At 27.7% G+C, this 15,169-nt stretch overlaps 1 protein-coding gene across 1 annotated transcript in view; it reads right to left on the reverse strand.

The window, feature by feature from the left end:
• Positions 1 to 269: 269 nt before the first annotated feature.
• LOC122859794 (protein artichoke-like) overlaps positions 270 to 15,169 on the reverse strand; it is a 31,514-nt gene continuing 16,614 nt past the window's right edge. Inside the window, exons 3-7 of the mRNA XM_044163479.1 lie at positions 9,310 to 9,923; positions 7,755 to 8,991; positions 6,878 to 7,619; positions 1,801 to 2,327; positions 270 to 985 (exon numbers count right to left, since the gene is read on the reverse strand). Coding sequence (XP_044019414.1) covers positions 270 to 985; positions 1,801 to 2,327; positions 6,878 to 7,619; positions 7,755 to 8,991; positions 9,310 to 9,923 — 3,836 coding nt within the window. The remainder of the gene's footprint in view (positions 986 to 1,800; positions 2,328 to 6,877; positions 7,620 to 7,754; positions 8,992 to 9,309; positions 9,924 to 15,169) is intronic.

The raw sequence follows: 15,169 nt of genomic DNA on the forward strand, positions 1-15,169 counted from the left end.
TAAATTAAAAATTCGAAACCTTCAGTATAATGAATTGTTAAAGCTGTGAAATAGGATTTAAAGTTAGAATATGTAAATGCATTTCTATTAATTGATGATATATTAAACAACTCAAGTTTTTCACTTGGTAATGAAAAACCCGATGAAAAAAACATATCTATATAGGTTTTTATAACTGCGTTGACAGATAATAGTGAGTTCAAATTCGTACAAATCTTGAAAGATGCTTTAGTAAAACAATTCGTCTGAATTCGGGTTTCATCCGCGATTCAAATTTTAATATTTCCTTCAAGTTCATCATTATTATCTACATTTAATGTTTCAAAGTTCAAAGTTTTGAATGCACCAATTTCAATTGTTATTAATTTATTATTTGATAAATCCAGTTGTTTAATCATAACATCAACAAATAAATTTTTGCTTATAGATGTCAGCGTGTTGTAACTTAAATCTAGCACTGATAATGTTTTTCCTCTAAACGCCCCATTAACAATATTGTTCATTTTATTATCACTGAGTACGAGTGAATTTAGATTCGTTAAGTTCTCAAAAATATTCTGATCAATTTGTGTCAATTTATTTGATGATAATACTAAACTAGTAAGTTTATTAAGTCGACTAAATGACCCAGGTTCAATATTTTCGAGATCACTGCTTTTTATACCCAGATATTCAAGCCTTTTCAAGCAAACGAAATCATCTTGATGCAAACTTGTGAACCATCCATGTATAGAACAGAGACTTGAGATTTTAGTATTACGATCCATACATAAATCCGTATCACAAATAGCTACTCTTTCAGCATCAGAAATTAATAAATTTTTTATATTTGAACGTCTGACCAATTTACAAATAGAAATATTACATCTCTTAGTATCAATTGCTGGAATTTCAAATGTTACTAATGATTTTAGATGATCCAAAAAGTATGTATCAAATTTTATTGGTACAGTTTTAAGTTCTAAAAATTCAAGATTTGATAATCCTTCAAAAGATTTTTCCCTAATTTTGAAATTTTTTGCTGTGGAGGCAATTATTAAAGTTGTTATTAGTATATTAAAAAATGTGTTCGCTTCGATTGATGATATTTCATTATCTTTTATTCCAAGAATATTCGGTTGCCATGTGTCAGGAACGATTGGCAAAACTAGAGACAATGAAGTTAAATTTGATGATTTGCAAATTTTAAAATAATTATATTTACTTGAGTAGCAGTGTGTGTTATTATTTTGATATTTAACAGATGATAAATTAGCTTTTTCATTCGGATTTAATATAATGTCATCTGGTCTTGAATCAAAAAACACGATAGTTTTATTTTTGAGACCCCATAAAGAGGAATCATCAATATCAAAAAAACTATTGTCAAACAAAAAAATTGTATCACTTTGAGAAGTGTTAAATGCATTGTCTTCAATGAATTGTATATTGTTTCGTGACAAATCAATCAAATCGCATTTTATATTTTCAAACATTTTCCATCCAATATGTTCTAATTGATTATAGCTAATGTTTAGCAATTTATTATCAATTTATTATCTTCCACGAGGTTAAATGCTCTGTTATTGATAGTTTTAATCAAGTTATAACTGAGATTGATAGTGTCTAATGATTTAATATTGAATACACGTGAAGGTATATGAGTCAATTGTTTATTTAATACCAATGATACTGTGATTAGATCATCAGGGCCATCAAATATTCCTGATTTAATTGTAGTTAGATTACTGTTTGTGATTATCAATTCAGTGAGATATTTTAAACATTTAAAACACCCGTTGGATAATACTTTCAAATTACCGCCAGTATATTGAAGTTTTAATAATTGTAATGGAATATTGTTATTCTGATAATTACAAATATCTACGGTATAAGGATTTAAAAGTTCTAAATTTGTCAAACTTGGATGGTTTTTCAATACGGCAATGAGATTAGCTGTTGTTGAATTAACTATTTGTAACTTGAGTGATTTTAATTTTGGCATTCTCTTGAAACTGTCAACATCTAGTAAAACCAATGCCGAATTGATTTCTATATATTCAAGATTTGTTAAATTAGCAAAAGCATATGGCTCAATTGAGATATTTTTAACAGGTAAATCAAGTATTAAAATTATCAATGATCGAAATTCATCACTAAATACATAATTTTCAATGATATTACTGCCAATGTCACTTGTTACTCGAATTTCTTCAATCTCGCTTAATAATCTTACATTTTTTGGTGCATGATATGTCCATCCGTTGACTGAACATTGAAACTCATATTCATGAAATTCGTTGTGACACTGAACAAGATTGTTGGATTCGTTGAATGCTTCACAAATACTAATTGACAAATATATCATTATAAATCTGATTAACATCCACAATATTTTAATATTTCTCATTTTGATAATTTACAATGTTCCAATATTTTTAACTGTTATTTTTTTTCGGTAAATTGCAAAAACTTATTAATCAAAGATTTGATGAAGTGTACAAGATATCAATGCAATCACAAGTTGAGCTAAGTTTACAGCTAATAACGAGAAACGACTGTAAAATAATTTTAAAAGTAAGATATATATTTACTTTCATTTGTGATAAATTATAAAATACATAAAATATAATTGGTTGTGACGCATTTGTTCTTTATTCTTTGATAAATGATAAGGGATGGAACATTAATGTTATATATGATAACTGTTTTTGTGTTATATTTGTTAAAATATTTTAATCTTAAAAAAAAAAATATATATACATATCGTCGCATTAAAGGATGAAGGGCGTAAGTGCCATTTTTGAAAATTTTTTTTTTATTAAAGGAAAAAGGGCGTAAATACAAATTTATTTATTTTTGGGTTTTTCATGTAATTTCAAAGCTTAAAAAAAAAAAAAGGAAAAAGGGCGTAACAACCTTGATTTAAGGATAGGGCGTATGTCTAGATTACGTTTCCGTTATCGTAATTTTGATGAAGGGCGTATTTCCAATTTTATTTTCAATTTATTCAAAGGCAGTATACATAGACTGATCATTTATTTATTGATAATTATGAATAAATAATCAATAATTTAAAAACACTACCTTTGAATAAATTGAAAATAAAATTAGAAATACGCCCTTCATCTTTTATCAAAAATTATTTTGATAACAGAAAAAAGGCGTAAATCCTTGGACATACGCCCTTCATCTTCTATCAAAAATGATTTTGATAATGGAAAAAAGGCGTAAGTCCCTGGACATACGCCTTTCATCCTTTATAAAAGGTTGTTACGCCCTTTTTCCTTTTTTTTTTTTCAAACCTTAAAATTAGATGAAAAACCCAAAAATTAATAAATTTGCACTTACGCCCTTATTCCTTTAAAATTGACGTTTTTGGCACTTACGCCTTTTATCCTTTAATGCGACGATATATATATTTTTTTTTTCGTACAAGATACTATGTATATTATCAGGAGACCCGGTAGGGTCTCGCCTCAATTTTAGAAAGAAAAAAATATATAGAACGAACGCGAACTCTCTTACCGGGTATAAGTATTTTAAGTTTGCGCTCTGTGACGTCATAATTTCTAATTAAACGGTGGAGATGATGTTGTACCTTAAAATTAAAGGGCGGAGAAAGGGTTAAAACCGATTTTTTTTCTAGATGACTCAGGGGGAAAAAAAATTGCTACAGACGCAGAATAATTTGTACTAAAGCACGGAATTTGTACCTCAAAAATAACAACAAAAAAAAAATTATTTACTCCAAAACGTTAATTAACAATTAAATATCTGCTTTAATTATTGATGTAAACATTCCATTCTAGCTCACGTTCTACTCTTCAAAATAAAAAATAAATTATTTAAAAATATTTTTTAGGCACAATGCAATCGTTAATGAAAATTTTTAATCAACAATTGCATGGTGCCTTTAAAAATCAATATTTTCAAATAATTTTTTTTTTGTTTTAAAGAGCAGACGTTAAGCTAACTTGTATCTCAATAATAATAATAAAAAAACAAGTTACTCCTAAATTTCAATTTACAATACTTTGTTATTATTATTGAGGGTACAATTAACTTGACACGTTCTGCTCTTTAAAATAAAGTAAAAATTATTCAAAAATATTGATTTTTAAAGGCGCCATGCAATTGTTAATCAAACATCTTTATTAACAATTGCATGGTGCCTCCAAAATTCAATATTTTAAAATAATTTATTTTTTATTTTAAAGAGCAGAACGTGAGCTAACTTGTACCGTCAAGCCCTGATAGAAATATTTCTCCGCCATTACTCCGGCTTTCTTCGGCATTACTCCGTTTTTGGCCCATTTCCGGAGAAATTACTCCGGCATGAGATTAATGTCGGAAAAATTAATCTGCCTCGACTTTTTTGCCGGAGTAATTTCTCCGGAAATAGGCCAAAAACGGAGAAATGCCGGAGTAATGCCGGAGTAATATTTCCACCAGGGAGAGCAGAATTTGTACCTCAATAATAAAAGCAGATATTCAATTGTTAATTAACATTTTTAAATAAGTAAATAATTTTTGTTTGTTATTTTTGAGATACTAATTCCTTGCTTAATGGTACAAATTAGTACAAGTTATTACAAAGTGGTACAAATTAAGACGTTTCTAATGAGTATTCTAGATAACTTTTCTAGGACTTATGCAGGCCAGGTTCACGCACCTGAATTGTACGAAGATGATTCTTTATATCGTCGCATTAAAGGATAAAAGGCGTAAGTGCCAAAAACGTCAATTTTAAAGGAATAAGGGCGTAAGTGCAAATTTATTAATTTTTGGGTTTTTCATCTAATTTTAAGGTTTGAAAAAAAAAAAAGGAAAAAGGGCGTAACAACCTTTTATAAAGGATGAAAGGCGTATGTCCAGGGACTTACGCCTTTTTTCCATTATCAAAATCATTTTTGATAGAAGATGAAGGGCGTATGTCCAAGGATTTACGCCTTTTTTCTGTTATCGTTGGATTTTGATAGAGTTAATTTTATTTTCAATTTATTCAAAGGTAGTGTTTTTAAATTATTGATTACTTATTCATAATTATCAATAAATAAATGATCAGTCTATGTATACTGCCTTTGAATAAATTGAAAATAAAATTGGAAATACGCCCTTCATCTTTTATCAAAAATTATTTTGATAACGGAAAAAAGGCGTAAGTCCCTGGACATTCGCCCTTTTTCCTTTTTTTTTTTTTAAGCCTTAAAATTAGATGAAAACCCCAAAAATTAATAAATTTGCACTTACGCCTTTTTTCCGTTATTAAAAAAAAAATTCCCAAAAATGGCACTTACGCCCTTCATCCTTTAATGCGACGATATTCTCTCTCACGAATTTTCATAAATTATTATTAGTTAAACAAAATGAGTGAAATACAAACAAAACATAAATTTACAATTGATGTCCCTGGAAGCCTCAATTTTAGATGAGCTGTTTATTTTTTTATCATAGCTTTAATAATCAAAAGAAGTGAAATATAAAAAAAAATAACAAAATTTTAAAGTTTAAAGATGAATAATTTGCTGGATAAAAAAAAAAAAAAAAAAATTATGCGCTTTTTCACGATAACGTTTGCGATACATGTTAATAATATTATAATAAAAGTTTTTTATTTTATCCGTTAATATATTTATGCGAAAACAACATGTAAATGATGACAATGATGACATAAGTAGTCTTAAATAAAACAAATAACACATAGATATTGGTGTAACAATAATTTTAATAACTTAAATTTAAAAATAAAACAGAATACATTTTTTTTAAAATCTTCATTATAACATTCAATAAGAAGCAAATATTTTTATAATAGTTATAAACTTATATTATAATTAAAATTTTTTTTAATTGAAAAAAAAAGTGATGAATATTATATAATATTATTATATGTATACATATATAGAAAAAAAATATACGCATATATAAATAGAATTTTAGTTATAATATTATTTTTTACATATATTCATAAAAATTAGATTGTATTTAATATATTTATCTATAAATTTTTATCTATATTGATACTCATCAAGTAAGCCACATAATAATAATTCAATTTTTGTGATTCATTCATATATTTTCTTGGCTTATACTTTTGAAATTTCAAACAGTGAACGAGATTACAATACATGTATAACAGTGAATTTCATAGATTTATTAATTTAATTTATCTGATTACGGTATTCATACTGTATAATAACTGTAATAAAACTAAACAGGAAAATTATTTATTACTTTTCAAGTTTGGCTATAATAGAAAGAAATTATCATGTATTGTTTTTTATGTTACAAGGGCAGTGGCATTAATAATGTGTGAATTTCCAAAGCGTCATAGGGTTAGTGCGTTTTTTGGAAATTTACACATTTTTACCACTGTCCCTAGTAACATAATAGTATTTGTTACAGTGCTCATCTTCTAAGAGTGTGCTCTCTAGCTTGGGAATTGTTTATTCGGCAAGTTTCAGAAGCGCTCTCTGAAAAGCAATATGGCCCAACCATATTTATAGTTATTAGGACAGTAGATAATGTGTGAATTTCTAAAAAGCGCACTACCCCTCTTGCGCTTTGGAAATTTACACATTTTTACCACTGTCCCTAGTAACATAAAATTAGTTCGTTACATGTGCCCAATCAGAGAGCCCGCTCACAAGCACAACTCATTTAGAGGAAAAACACTCGCCAAGGCTCGTGCTTACCCCTCCAAATTCGTTGAGAGCACACTCTCTGCCTGGGCACTTGTAACGAAATATACTATTATAAAAGCAATATTTTTTACACTTAACCCAATCGTGGTACATAAACATTATTTACCGGAAGACACATAGATGAACAACCTTCACATGATTGGACTCTTTCCATTTTTGAGTTTGATAAACAATACATTTTGGAAAACAACCGTGTTTTAGTATAGACAATAGTAGATATAGATATATTCCAGGCTTTTTTAACTTCATGTATATCAGGATTACCAAATATATATAAATCTTTAATGTTAGAATCGGTGAATGCACCAGCTTCAATAGAACGAATTTTGTTGTGTGTCAAATCTAATTGACCGGATTTTATACCGTCAAAAGTATCCTTTTCGATAGTTGTAAGTTCATTGTAACTCAAATTATACAAAACAAAATTTTTATTATCAAATAACATGAATGCTTTGTCGTCGATTTCTTCAATTTCATTGTTATTTAATAAAAGCACAGCGAGACTCTTGAGACTATTAAATACATTTATTGAAACAAGAGTTATTGTATTAAATGACAAGTTTATGTATCGGAGATTATTCAGTAAATTAAATGCACCAGCTTCAATTGTCGACAACTGTGATTTGGTTATTGTTAATACTTCAATTTGTGGCAAACAAATTAATGAATTTTCTTGTAGTCTATCAATTGTACCTGTTGTATAACGAATGTCGATTATTGTATTTGGTATATCTTTTGAGAATGAGTTTTGACAAATGCCAACAGAGTGATTACCAACGATTTCGAGGGTTTTCAAATTCTTAAGATCTGTCAGTACTTGACTGAGATAAAAACTAGTTTCGATAACTTCGATTTTCAGATATCTCAGAGATTGTAGTTGTACAAATAAATTTTTCTTGAGTTTGATGGCTCCAACATTCAATATTAAATTTTCTAAGTTTATCAAACCCTCAAATGATTCAGGATAAATCATAAATTTAGAATATCCGATATAATTAATTGTTAAAATATTAAACTGGGATCTAAAGTTAGAATATTTAAATGCGTTCTTATTAATTGATGATATACCAAATAATTCAAGTTTTTTACTTGGTAATGAAAAATCCGGTAAAAACATCATACCTTCATATTTTTCTATAACTGCGTTGACAGATAATAGTGAATTCAATTTTTTACAAATCTTAAAAGATGCTTTAGTAAAACAATTTGCCGGAATTCGATCTTCATCCGCACTCCAAATTCTAATATTACCTTCAAGTTCATCATTATTATCGACATTTAATGTTTCAAAATTCAAAGTTTTAAATGCACCAATTTCAATTGTTTTCAATTCATTGTTCGATAAATCCAGTTGTCTAATTATCACATCAACAAATAAATCTTTGCTTACAGATGTCAACTTGTTGTAACTCAAATCTAGCATTGATAATATTTTTCCTCTGAATGCTCCATTAACAATATTGTTAATTTTATTATCACTGAGTATAAGTATATACAAATTTGGTAAGTCCTCAAAAGTATTTTGATGAATTTGTGTCAATTCATTTGACGACAATATCAAGCTAGTGAGTTCATCAAGTCCAGCAAATGATCCAGGTTTAATTTCTTCGAGGGTGCTACTTGATATACCAAGATTTTCAAGATTTGGCAAACAAATAAAATTACCTCGTTCTATACTTGTAAACCATCCATGTGTGTAATGAAGACTTAAAGTTTTAGTATTTCGATCCATACATATATCTTTATCACAAATAGCCATTCTTTCAGCATCAGAAACTAATAAATTCTTTATATTTGAATGTCTTACTAACTCACAGATATAAACATCACATCTCTCTGCATCAGTTGCTGGAATTTCGAATGTTATCAATGATTTCAAATGATCCAAAAAATATGTATTAAATTCAATCGCTTCAGTCTTGAGTTCCAAAAATTCGAGATTTGATAATCCTTCAAAGGATTTTTCAGTAATTTTAAAACTTTTTGCTGTTGAAGTAATTATTAACGTTTTTATCGTTATATTGATAAATGTATTTTCTTCAATTGACGATATTTCGTTGTCATTTATTTTTAAAATATTTGGTTGCCATTGAACGGGAACGATTGGCATAACTAACGACAATGATGTTAGATTTGATGTTTTACAAATTTTGAAAAAACTATATTCACTTGGGTAACAGTGTGTGTAATTATTTTGATATTCAATAGATGATAAATCACCTTTTTCTTTTGGATTCAATATAACGTCATCTGGTCTTGAATCAAAAAACACGATAGTCTCATTTTTTAAACCCCATAAGGAGTTCTTATAAATATTAAAAATACTATTATCAAAAAAAAAAATCATATCGCATTCGGAATTAATAAATGCATCATCTTCAATGAATTGAATATTATTTCTTGATAAATCAATCAAATCACATTTTATATTTTCAAACATCTTCCATCTAATAGATTCAATTTGATTATAGCTAATGTTTAGCAATGTCAATTTATTATCTTCCGCGAGATTGAATGCTCTATTATTGATAGTTTTTATCGAGTTATATATAAGATTGATAGTGTTCAATGATTTTAGATTGAATACACGTGAAGGTATATGAGTCAATTGTTTATTTAATACCAGTGATACTGTGATTAGATTATCAAGACCAGCGAATATTCCTGGTTGGAGTGTAGTTAGATTACTGTTTGTGATTATTAATTCGGTGAGATATTCTAAACATTTAAAACACCTGTTTGATAATGCTTTCAAATGACCGCCAGTATATTGAAGTTTTAATAATTGTAATGGATTATCGTTATTTTGATAATTACAAATATCTCCACTGTAATGATTTAAAAGTTCTAAATTTGTTAAACTTGGATGGTTTTTTAATACGGCAATGAGATTAGCTGTTGTTGAATTAATTATCTGTAACTTGAGTGATTTTAATTTTGGAATTCTTTTGAAACTGTCAACATCTAGTAAAACCAATGCCGAATTGATTTCTATATATTCAAGATTTGTTAAATTAGCAAAAGCATATGGCTCAATTGAGATAATTTTAACAGCTAAATCGAGTTTTAAATTTTTCAACGACGGAAATTCATTACTAAATACATAATTTTCAATGATATTACTGCCAATGTTACTTGTTACTCGAATTTCTTCGATCTCGCTAAATAATCCTTCATTTTTTGGTACATGATATGTCCAACCGTTGACTGAACATTGAAACTCATTTCTGGCAGATTCTTCTTGACAGGAAACAAGATCGTTGTCAATCGCATCACAAATAATAATTGACAAATATATTATTACAAATTTTATTAGAATCGAAAATATTTTAATATTTTTCATTTTGAAAACTCACAATGTTTCAATATTTTCAACTATTATTTTTTTTTTTATAAATAGCAAGTACGTGTTAACGATGACGTGTACCAGATATAAAAAATACCTGTATGTTTCAAGCTCAAGTTGAGCGTTCAATATATTCACAATGACTAATCAGGAAGAACTAAAAAATGAATTTAAAAGTCAGGTTTGTTCATTTTTATTTGTGATAATCTACTTTTTATTACTGAATAAAAAATTTGAAAACAAATACATAAAATATAACGGACAACAACAGGTATGTTTTTCATTTTTTTTACTGATAATACTCAAATAATACCTATAGCTCATAAAAGTATAACTACAATTGAAAGACAAACATATAGCTTGCCATATGTGAACGAATTTGTTATCAAATTCTAAAGCATAAATTTGTCATGTAAAAATATTGTTATATGAATTTTTAACTTGAAAGAAATAACAAACTGATATATGTAACGTGTAATTTTCAGGCACACTTACTTTGTATATATCGATATTTATTTTCAATACAAATTTGAAATAATGAACACCAATTTTCATTGAATAAATAAATTAATACAGATTGATTTTATATTTTTTTAATTCTTAATTAACCAGCACATTGGTCAAGTCACGTGATTTATTGGTGACTTAACTAATATAGAAAAATGTATATTGACTTAAGTCAATTTTCTTTGTGATAAAAATTAAAATACATGAAATATTTAGTACATAAATTATGACTGGCTATAAGGCATTTATTCTTCGTTTTTTTTTTACTGATGAAGCCTTATTATTATACCTTAGATCCAAAAAAAAAAAAAAAAAAATTACAATTAATGTGGATGGACAAATAAATACAGCTTACCATTTGTTAACAAATTCGTTATCAAATTCCAAAGCATAAATTTTTTTATGTAAAAATATTGTTTGAAGGCCATAGTGATAAAACAAATTCCAAGTCATTTTATTATTTTGTTTTTGCTAAAAAAAAATACATATCGATATGAAAAAAATGCAAAAAGATAATATGAAATTAATATTGCAATAATATGTCATTAAAAAAAAACAAAAACAAATCAATAAAAAGTCTTTTTTAAATATATTGGTATGTGGAAAATTCCTAAAAACCGATAAATTTTGTTGATATATGTATAAGTAATTATATTTCTAATATAAAGGAAAGAAATAATAATTGATTAACAATAATTTTATTTAATTTTTTGATATTGGACAACATGTTTAATAAACATCATCTGATTTGAAAAAAATTTTCAAGCAAAGTGATATTAAATTATCTTTTAAATGTTTAAATTTATATTTTTTTTTTAAATATAGTTAATATTACATTGTTTTATTTAATTGAATGACTTTAATACTTGTAATAATTAAAATATTTGTCTTTAAATAACATTTATATACATTTAAAAATTGTAGAATATAAAACTGTATTTTTTTTTTAAATTTTATCTATTGATAACTGAAGAATTTTTCATATAAACAGGAAAATCATTTCAAGTGTATTTTATTACAATATAATTTTTTTTTTATTCCCACTTGGACCTCGTGATTTTTTTTACTTTGCCAGTATTTATCAGACACGTGTAATTTTATTTTTATTTGTTACAAAATATTATATTTATATATATGAACATTAATTTGAGTTATTTCCAAAATATTTTTCATGTAGGAAAAATAATTTAAAATGATTGTTTTTCATATTTTACAATAAATGTTAAAATATAAACTAAATAAAATATCATGAGGAATTATTTTTTAAGGAAAAAATGTTGTTCAAAACATAATTATTTGTGTAATTACTTAGCTACATCTTTTCCTTAGCTACTGTTTTTCCTTGGACATTTTTATTTCCCAGGTAGGATCCCACAAGGGTGAACGGCCGTGCCAGGCTTGTTACAAGCTTGTGTTTCCTAGCCTTGGTGGACTAGAATGTGCCTAGCTTGGCACAGAGAATTTTTCCAGTCATTGCACAACCTTGTTAATCTAGGCTTGTACCAAGCCTGTGTCGATTGTTATTTCCAAGCCTGACACAAGGTTAAAAATTCCAAGCTCGTGTCAAGCTTGTATTTACAGTCATTGCACAAGACTTGTTATTCCAGGCTTGTACCAAGCCTGTGACAATCGTTAATTCCAAGCCTTACACAAGGTTAAAAATTCCAAGCTCGTATCAAGCCTGTATTTACTGTCATTGCACAAGACTTGCTAGTCCAGGCTTGTACCAAGCCTGTGTCAATCGGTAATTCCAAGCTTTAAACAAGGTTGAAATTTCCAAGATTGTGTCGAGCCTGTATTTACAGTCATTACACAAGACTTGTTAGTCCAGGCTCGTAACAAGCCTGTGTTAATCGTTAGTTCCAAGCCTCACACAAGATTAAAAATTTCAAGGTTGTGTCAAGCCTGTCTTTCCAGTCACTAGACAAGCCTTGTTAATCCAGGCTCGACACAAGACTGTCCCCTTGATTTTTCCCGCCCTTACACGAGCCTTGTTTCAAGCTAGTGCCCATTGTTTCACCAAGCCCGACACGAGGCTTGACTTATGCATATATTTAACTCAAAAAAAAAAAATTATAGTAATTAGATATATATAAATTTAATATAAATTTCAAATAAAAATTATCAGGCTTTGACTATTGTGTGAGGCATTCGCGAGGACTGTGTGTTTAGTCTCAATAGAATTTATTTATATAAAAAATTTTGACGACCACTTTTATCAATACCCCGATGGTCGACATGATAGTGCATTGGACTTCCACGTGAGAAGCCCCGGATCGATCCCGCGTCGCGTCCCTAGTTTTTCGTTTAATTATTATCGTTTAATAGAATTGTCTGAATTAAAAAATAACAATGTCGGAATTATTAATCTAACAATAATAATAGATTAACCATAATAATTTATTTATATTTTTTTTAAAATTGTTTTTGGAAGCTTGAGTCAAGCCCGAGGCACAAGCCTTGGCACAAGGCTGGAATACGAGTCTTGACACGAGGCTGGGACACGAGCCTGCACATCTCGAAAAATGACCAAAACAACAGTCTCGTCTCGGCTGAAAAAATCAGAGTCTCGTCTGGGTCTCGTCTCGAGTAAAAAAAATCGGAGTCTCGTCTAGTCTCGGCTGTATAAATATAAAGTGAACAAAAGTAAACTTTTTTTTTTTATTATCAATACAACATTTTTAAATATATATACATTCTTGTGCCTATACAAACAAACAGAAAAAATATATAAAATGAATATAAATTAATAATAAATAAATCAAGTTTAAATTAAAAAAAAAATGCTTATTTATACTTTGATTTAACATATATAATGAAGATGTTCTTTATTTATTTCGTACGTCTAAATCAAAATATAATTTACCATTATTTTTTTAAATTAAGCTGGATTTCAATTTAATTTTTATTCATTTTATATATTTTTTTGTTTGTTTATAGTTATTATATAGATGCAATATGTATAAGAACTTAATACTAAAAAAGGCACCACAAAAAAAAAAAAAAAAAAATTAAGAAAACCAAATTTAATATTATTGATGACACGGCGAGACTCTTGCGAGAAGTCTCGGACTAATGCTAGTATCGTCTCGGTCTCGTCTCGCCTGAAAAATTGTCAGTCTCGTCTCGGTCTCGTCTCGAGTTCGCGAGAAAGTGCCGAGACTGGTCTCGTCTCGTGTGCATCTCTAGTCAAACACAACTCTGCAAAAAATGATAAGACAATAATGACATAAAGATTGATAATCGTTAATATTAGCATCGTTTATATTACGTAGGCGTAAGCCTACTAGTATTGTTTTTTGTACGACCAAATGAAAAAACGTTCATATCTCCTAAAGTAAAGCTTTACTAGTAGATAAAAAGTTCGTCCTAGGACCAAATTAAACCTTAGAAAAAATACTATAATCAAGGATATGATAAAAAGTTACTCAATTATTTATTACTTTATTATTAACAAAAGAAGGTTATTGGTAAATTTTCAAGACGGATTATTAAGAAAACTAAAAACAAATCATGGATGCGATTTTTTGCCAGAATACTTGGCATTAAAAAATCTATCTAATCGAGGAATAAAACTTTTTTCACTATTGTTAGAAATTTGTTAATTAACGAAAAAACAAATTTAACGTTTTTTTAGATTTCGTATAACTTTTGAAAAATTGAACTTAAAAACTTCAATTTAGTCTTAAATTGTTGGTTTTTCGAATACCGAGAGCCACACTCTCTTGATAAAAATCGCTCCGAGCTCAAATTAAGGAGTTATCAACAATTGTTTATAACAATAAGTACTATGCACTATCTTATAATGGAAAAATAACCATGAAGGATTGATTTTTACGATTTGTATGAAAACAGTGTGGCTCTCAGAAATTTAATTAAGAATTTTTTGAGCTTTATAAAATTTTTCTACGTTGATTTGTTCAAAAGTTATTCAATGCCTAAACAATTATTGTCAATTCGGTTTCTCATATTTTTTAGAACGACTCGCGTTTATGCCGCAAACCTTCTTTACCTTGCTCGCTCGATCGGTAAAATCGGTATTTATGTTGTTACATAATTTGAAAAAAAAAAAATATTGAGGTTTGACACTTTAAATATTGTTGTTTAATGAATAAAATCAAAACTATAAACTATTTTTTTTCTTTCACTATATTTTGATACTTGATTTCTCTTTTTTATTAAAACTTTTTATAATTTTGGCGTTTTTAAATTGAAAAAAAAGTGTAAATTGAATGTTTTTCCATAAAGTGTTATTAATATAGAATTTAATAAATTTAATAAATATTTGATCTCAGAGCTGTAGGAAACACAAAGGCTTTCAAAGGCAAAAAACCCACAAATATTTTTAATTTTATATAATTCATTGTTGCCTTGTTGTTGTTCCCAATACAATTAGTATAACTAAAATTGTTTATCAAAAATGACAATATGTTTTACCAGTTTTTTTATAATAAATAGAGCAGTGCTAATAGCTTTCTTATGATCTTCCAAAGTCTAATCTTGTTTTTCAAAAATAAAAAAAAAAAACGTGTCATGCATTGTCAACGTGATAACAAAATTGATAAAATATAAAGATTCTTTCGATCAAAATCACAATACCTATATTTAACGATATATTTTTTTATAATTT

Source organism: Aphidius gifuensis, linkage group LG6 (genome assembly GCF_014905175.1).
Source record: "Aphidius gifuensis isolate YNYX2018 linkage group LG6, ASM1490517v1, whole genome shotgun sequence".
NCBI classification, from domain to species: Eukaryota; Metazoa; Arthropoda; class Insecta; order Hymenoptera; family Braconidae; genus Aphidius; species Aphidius gifuensis.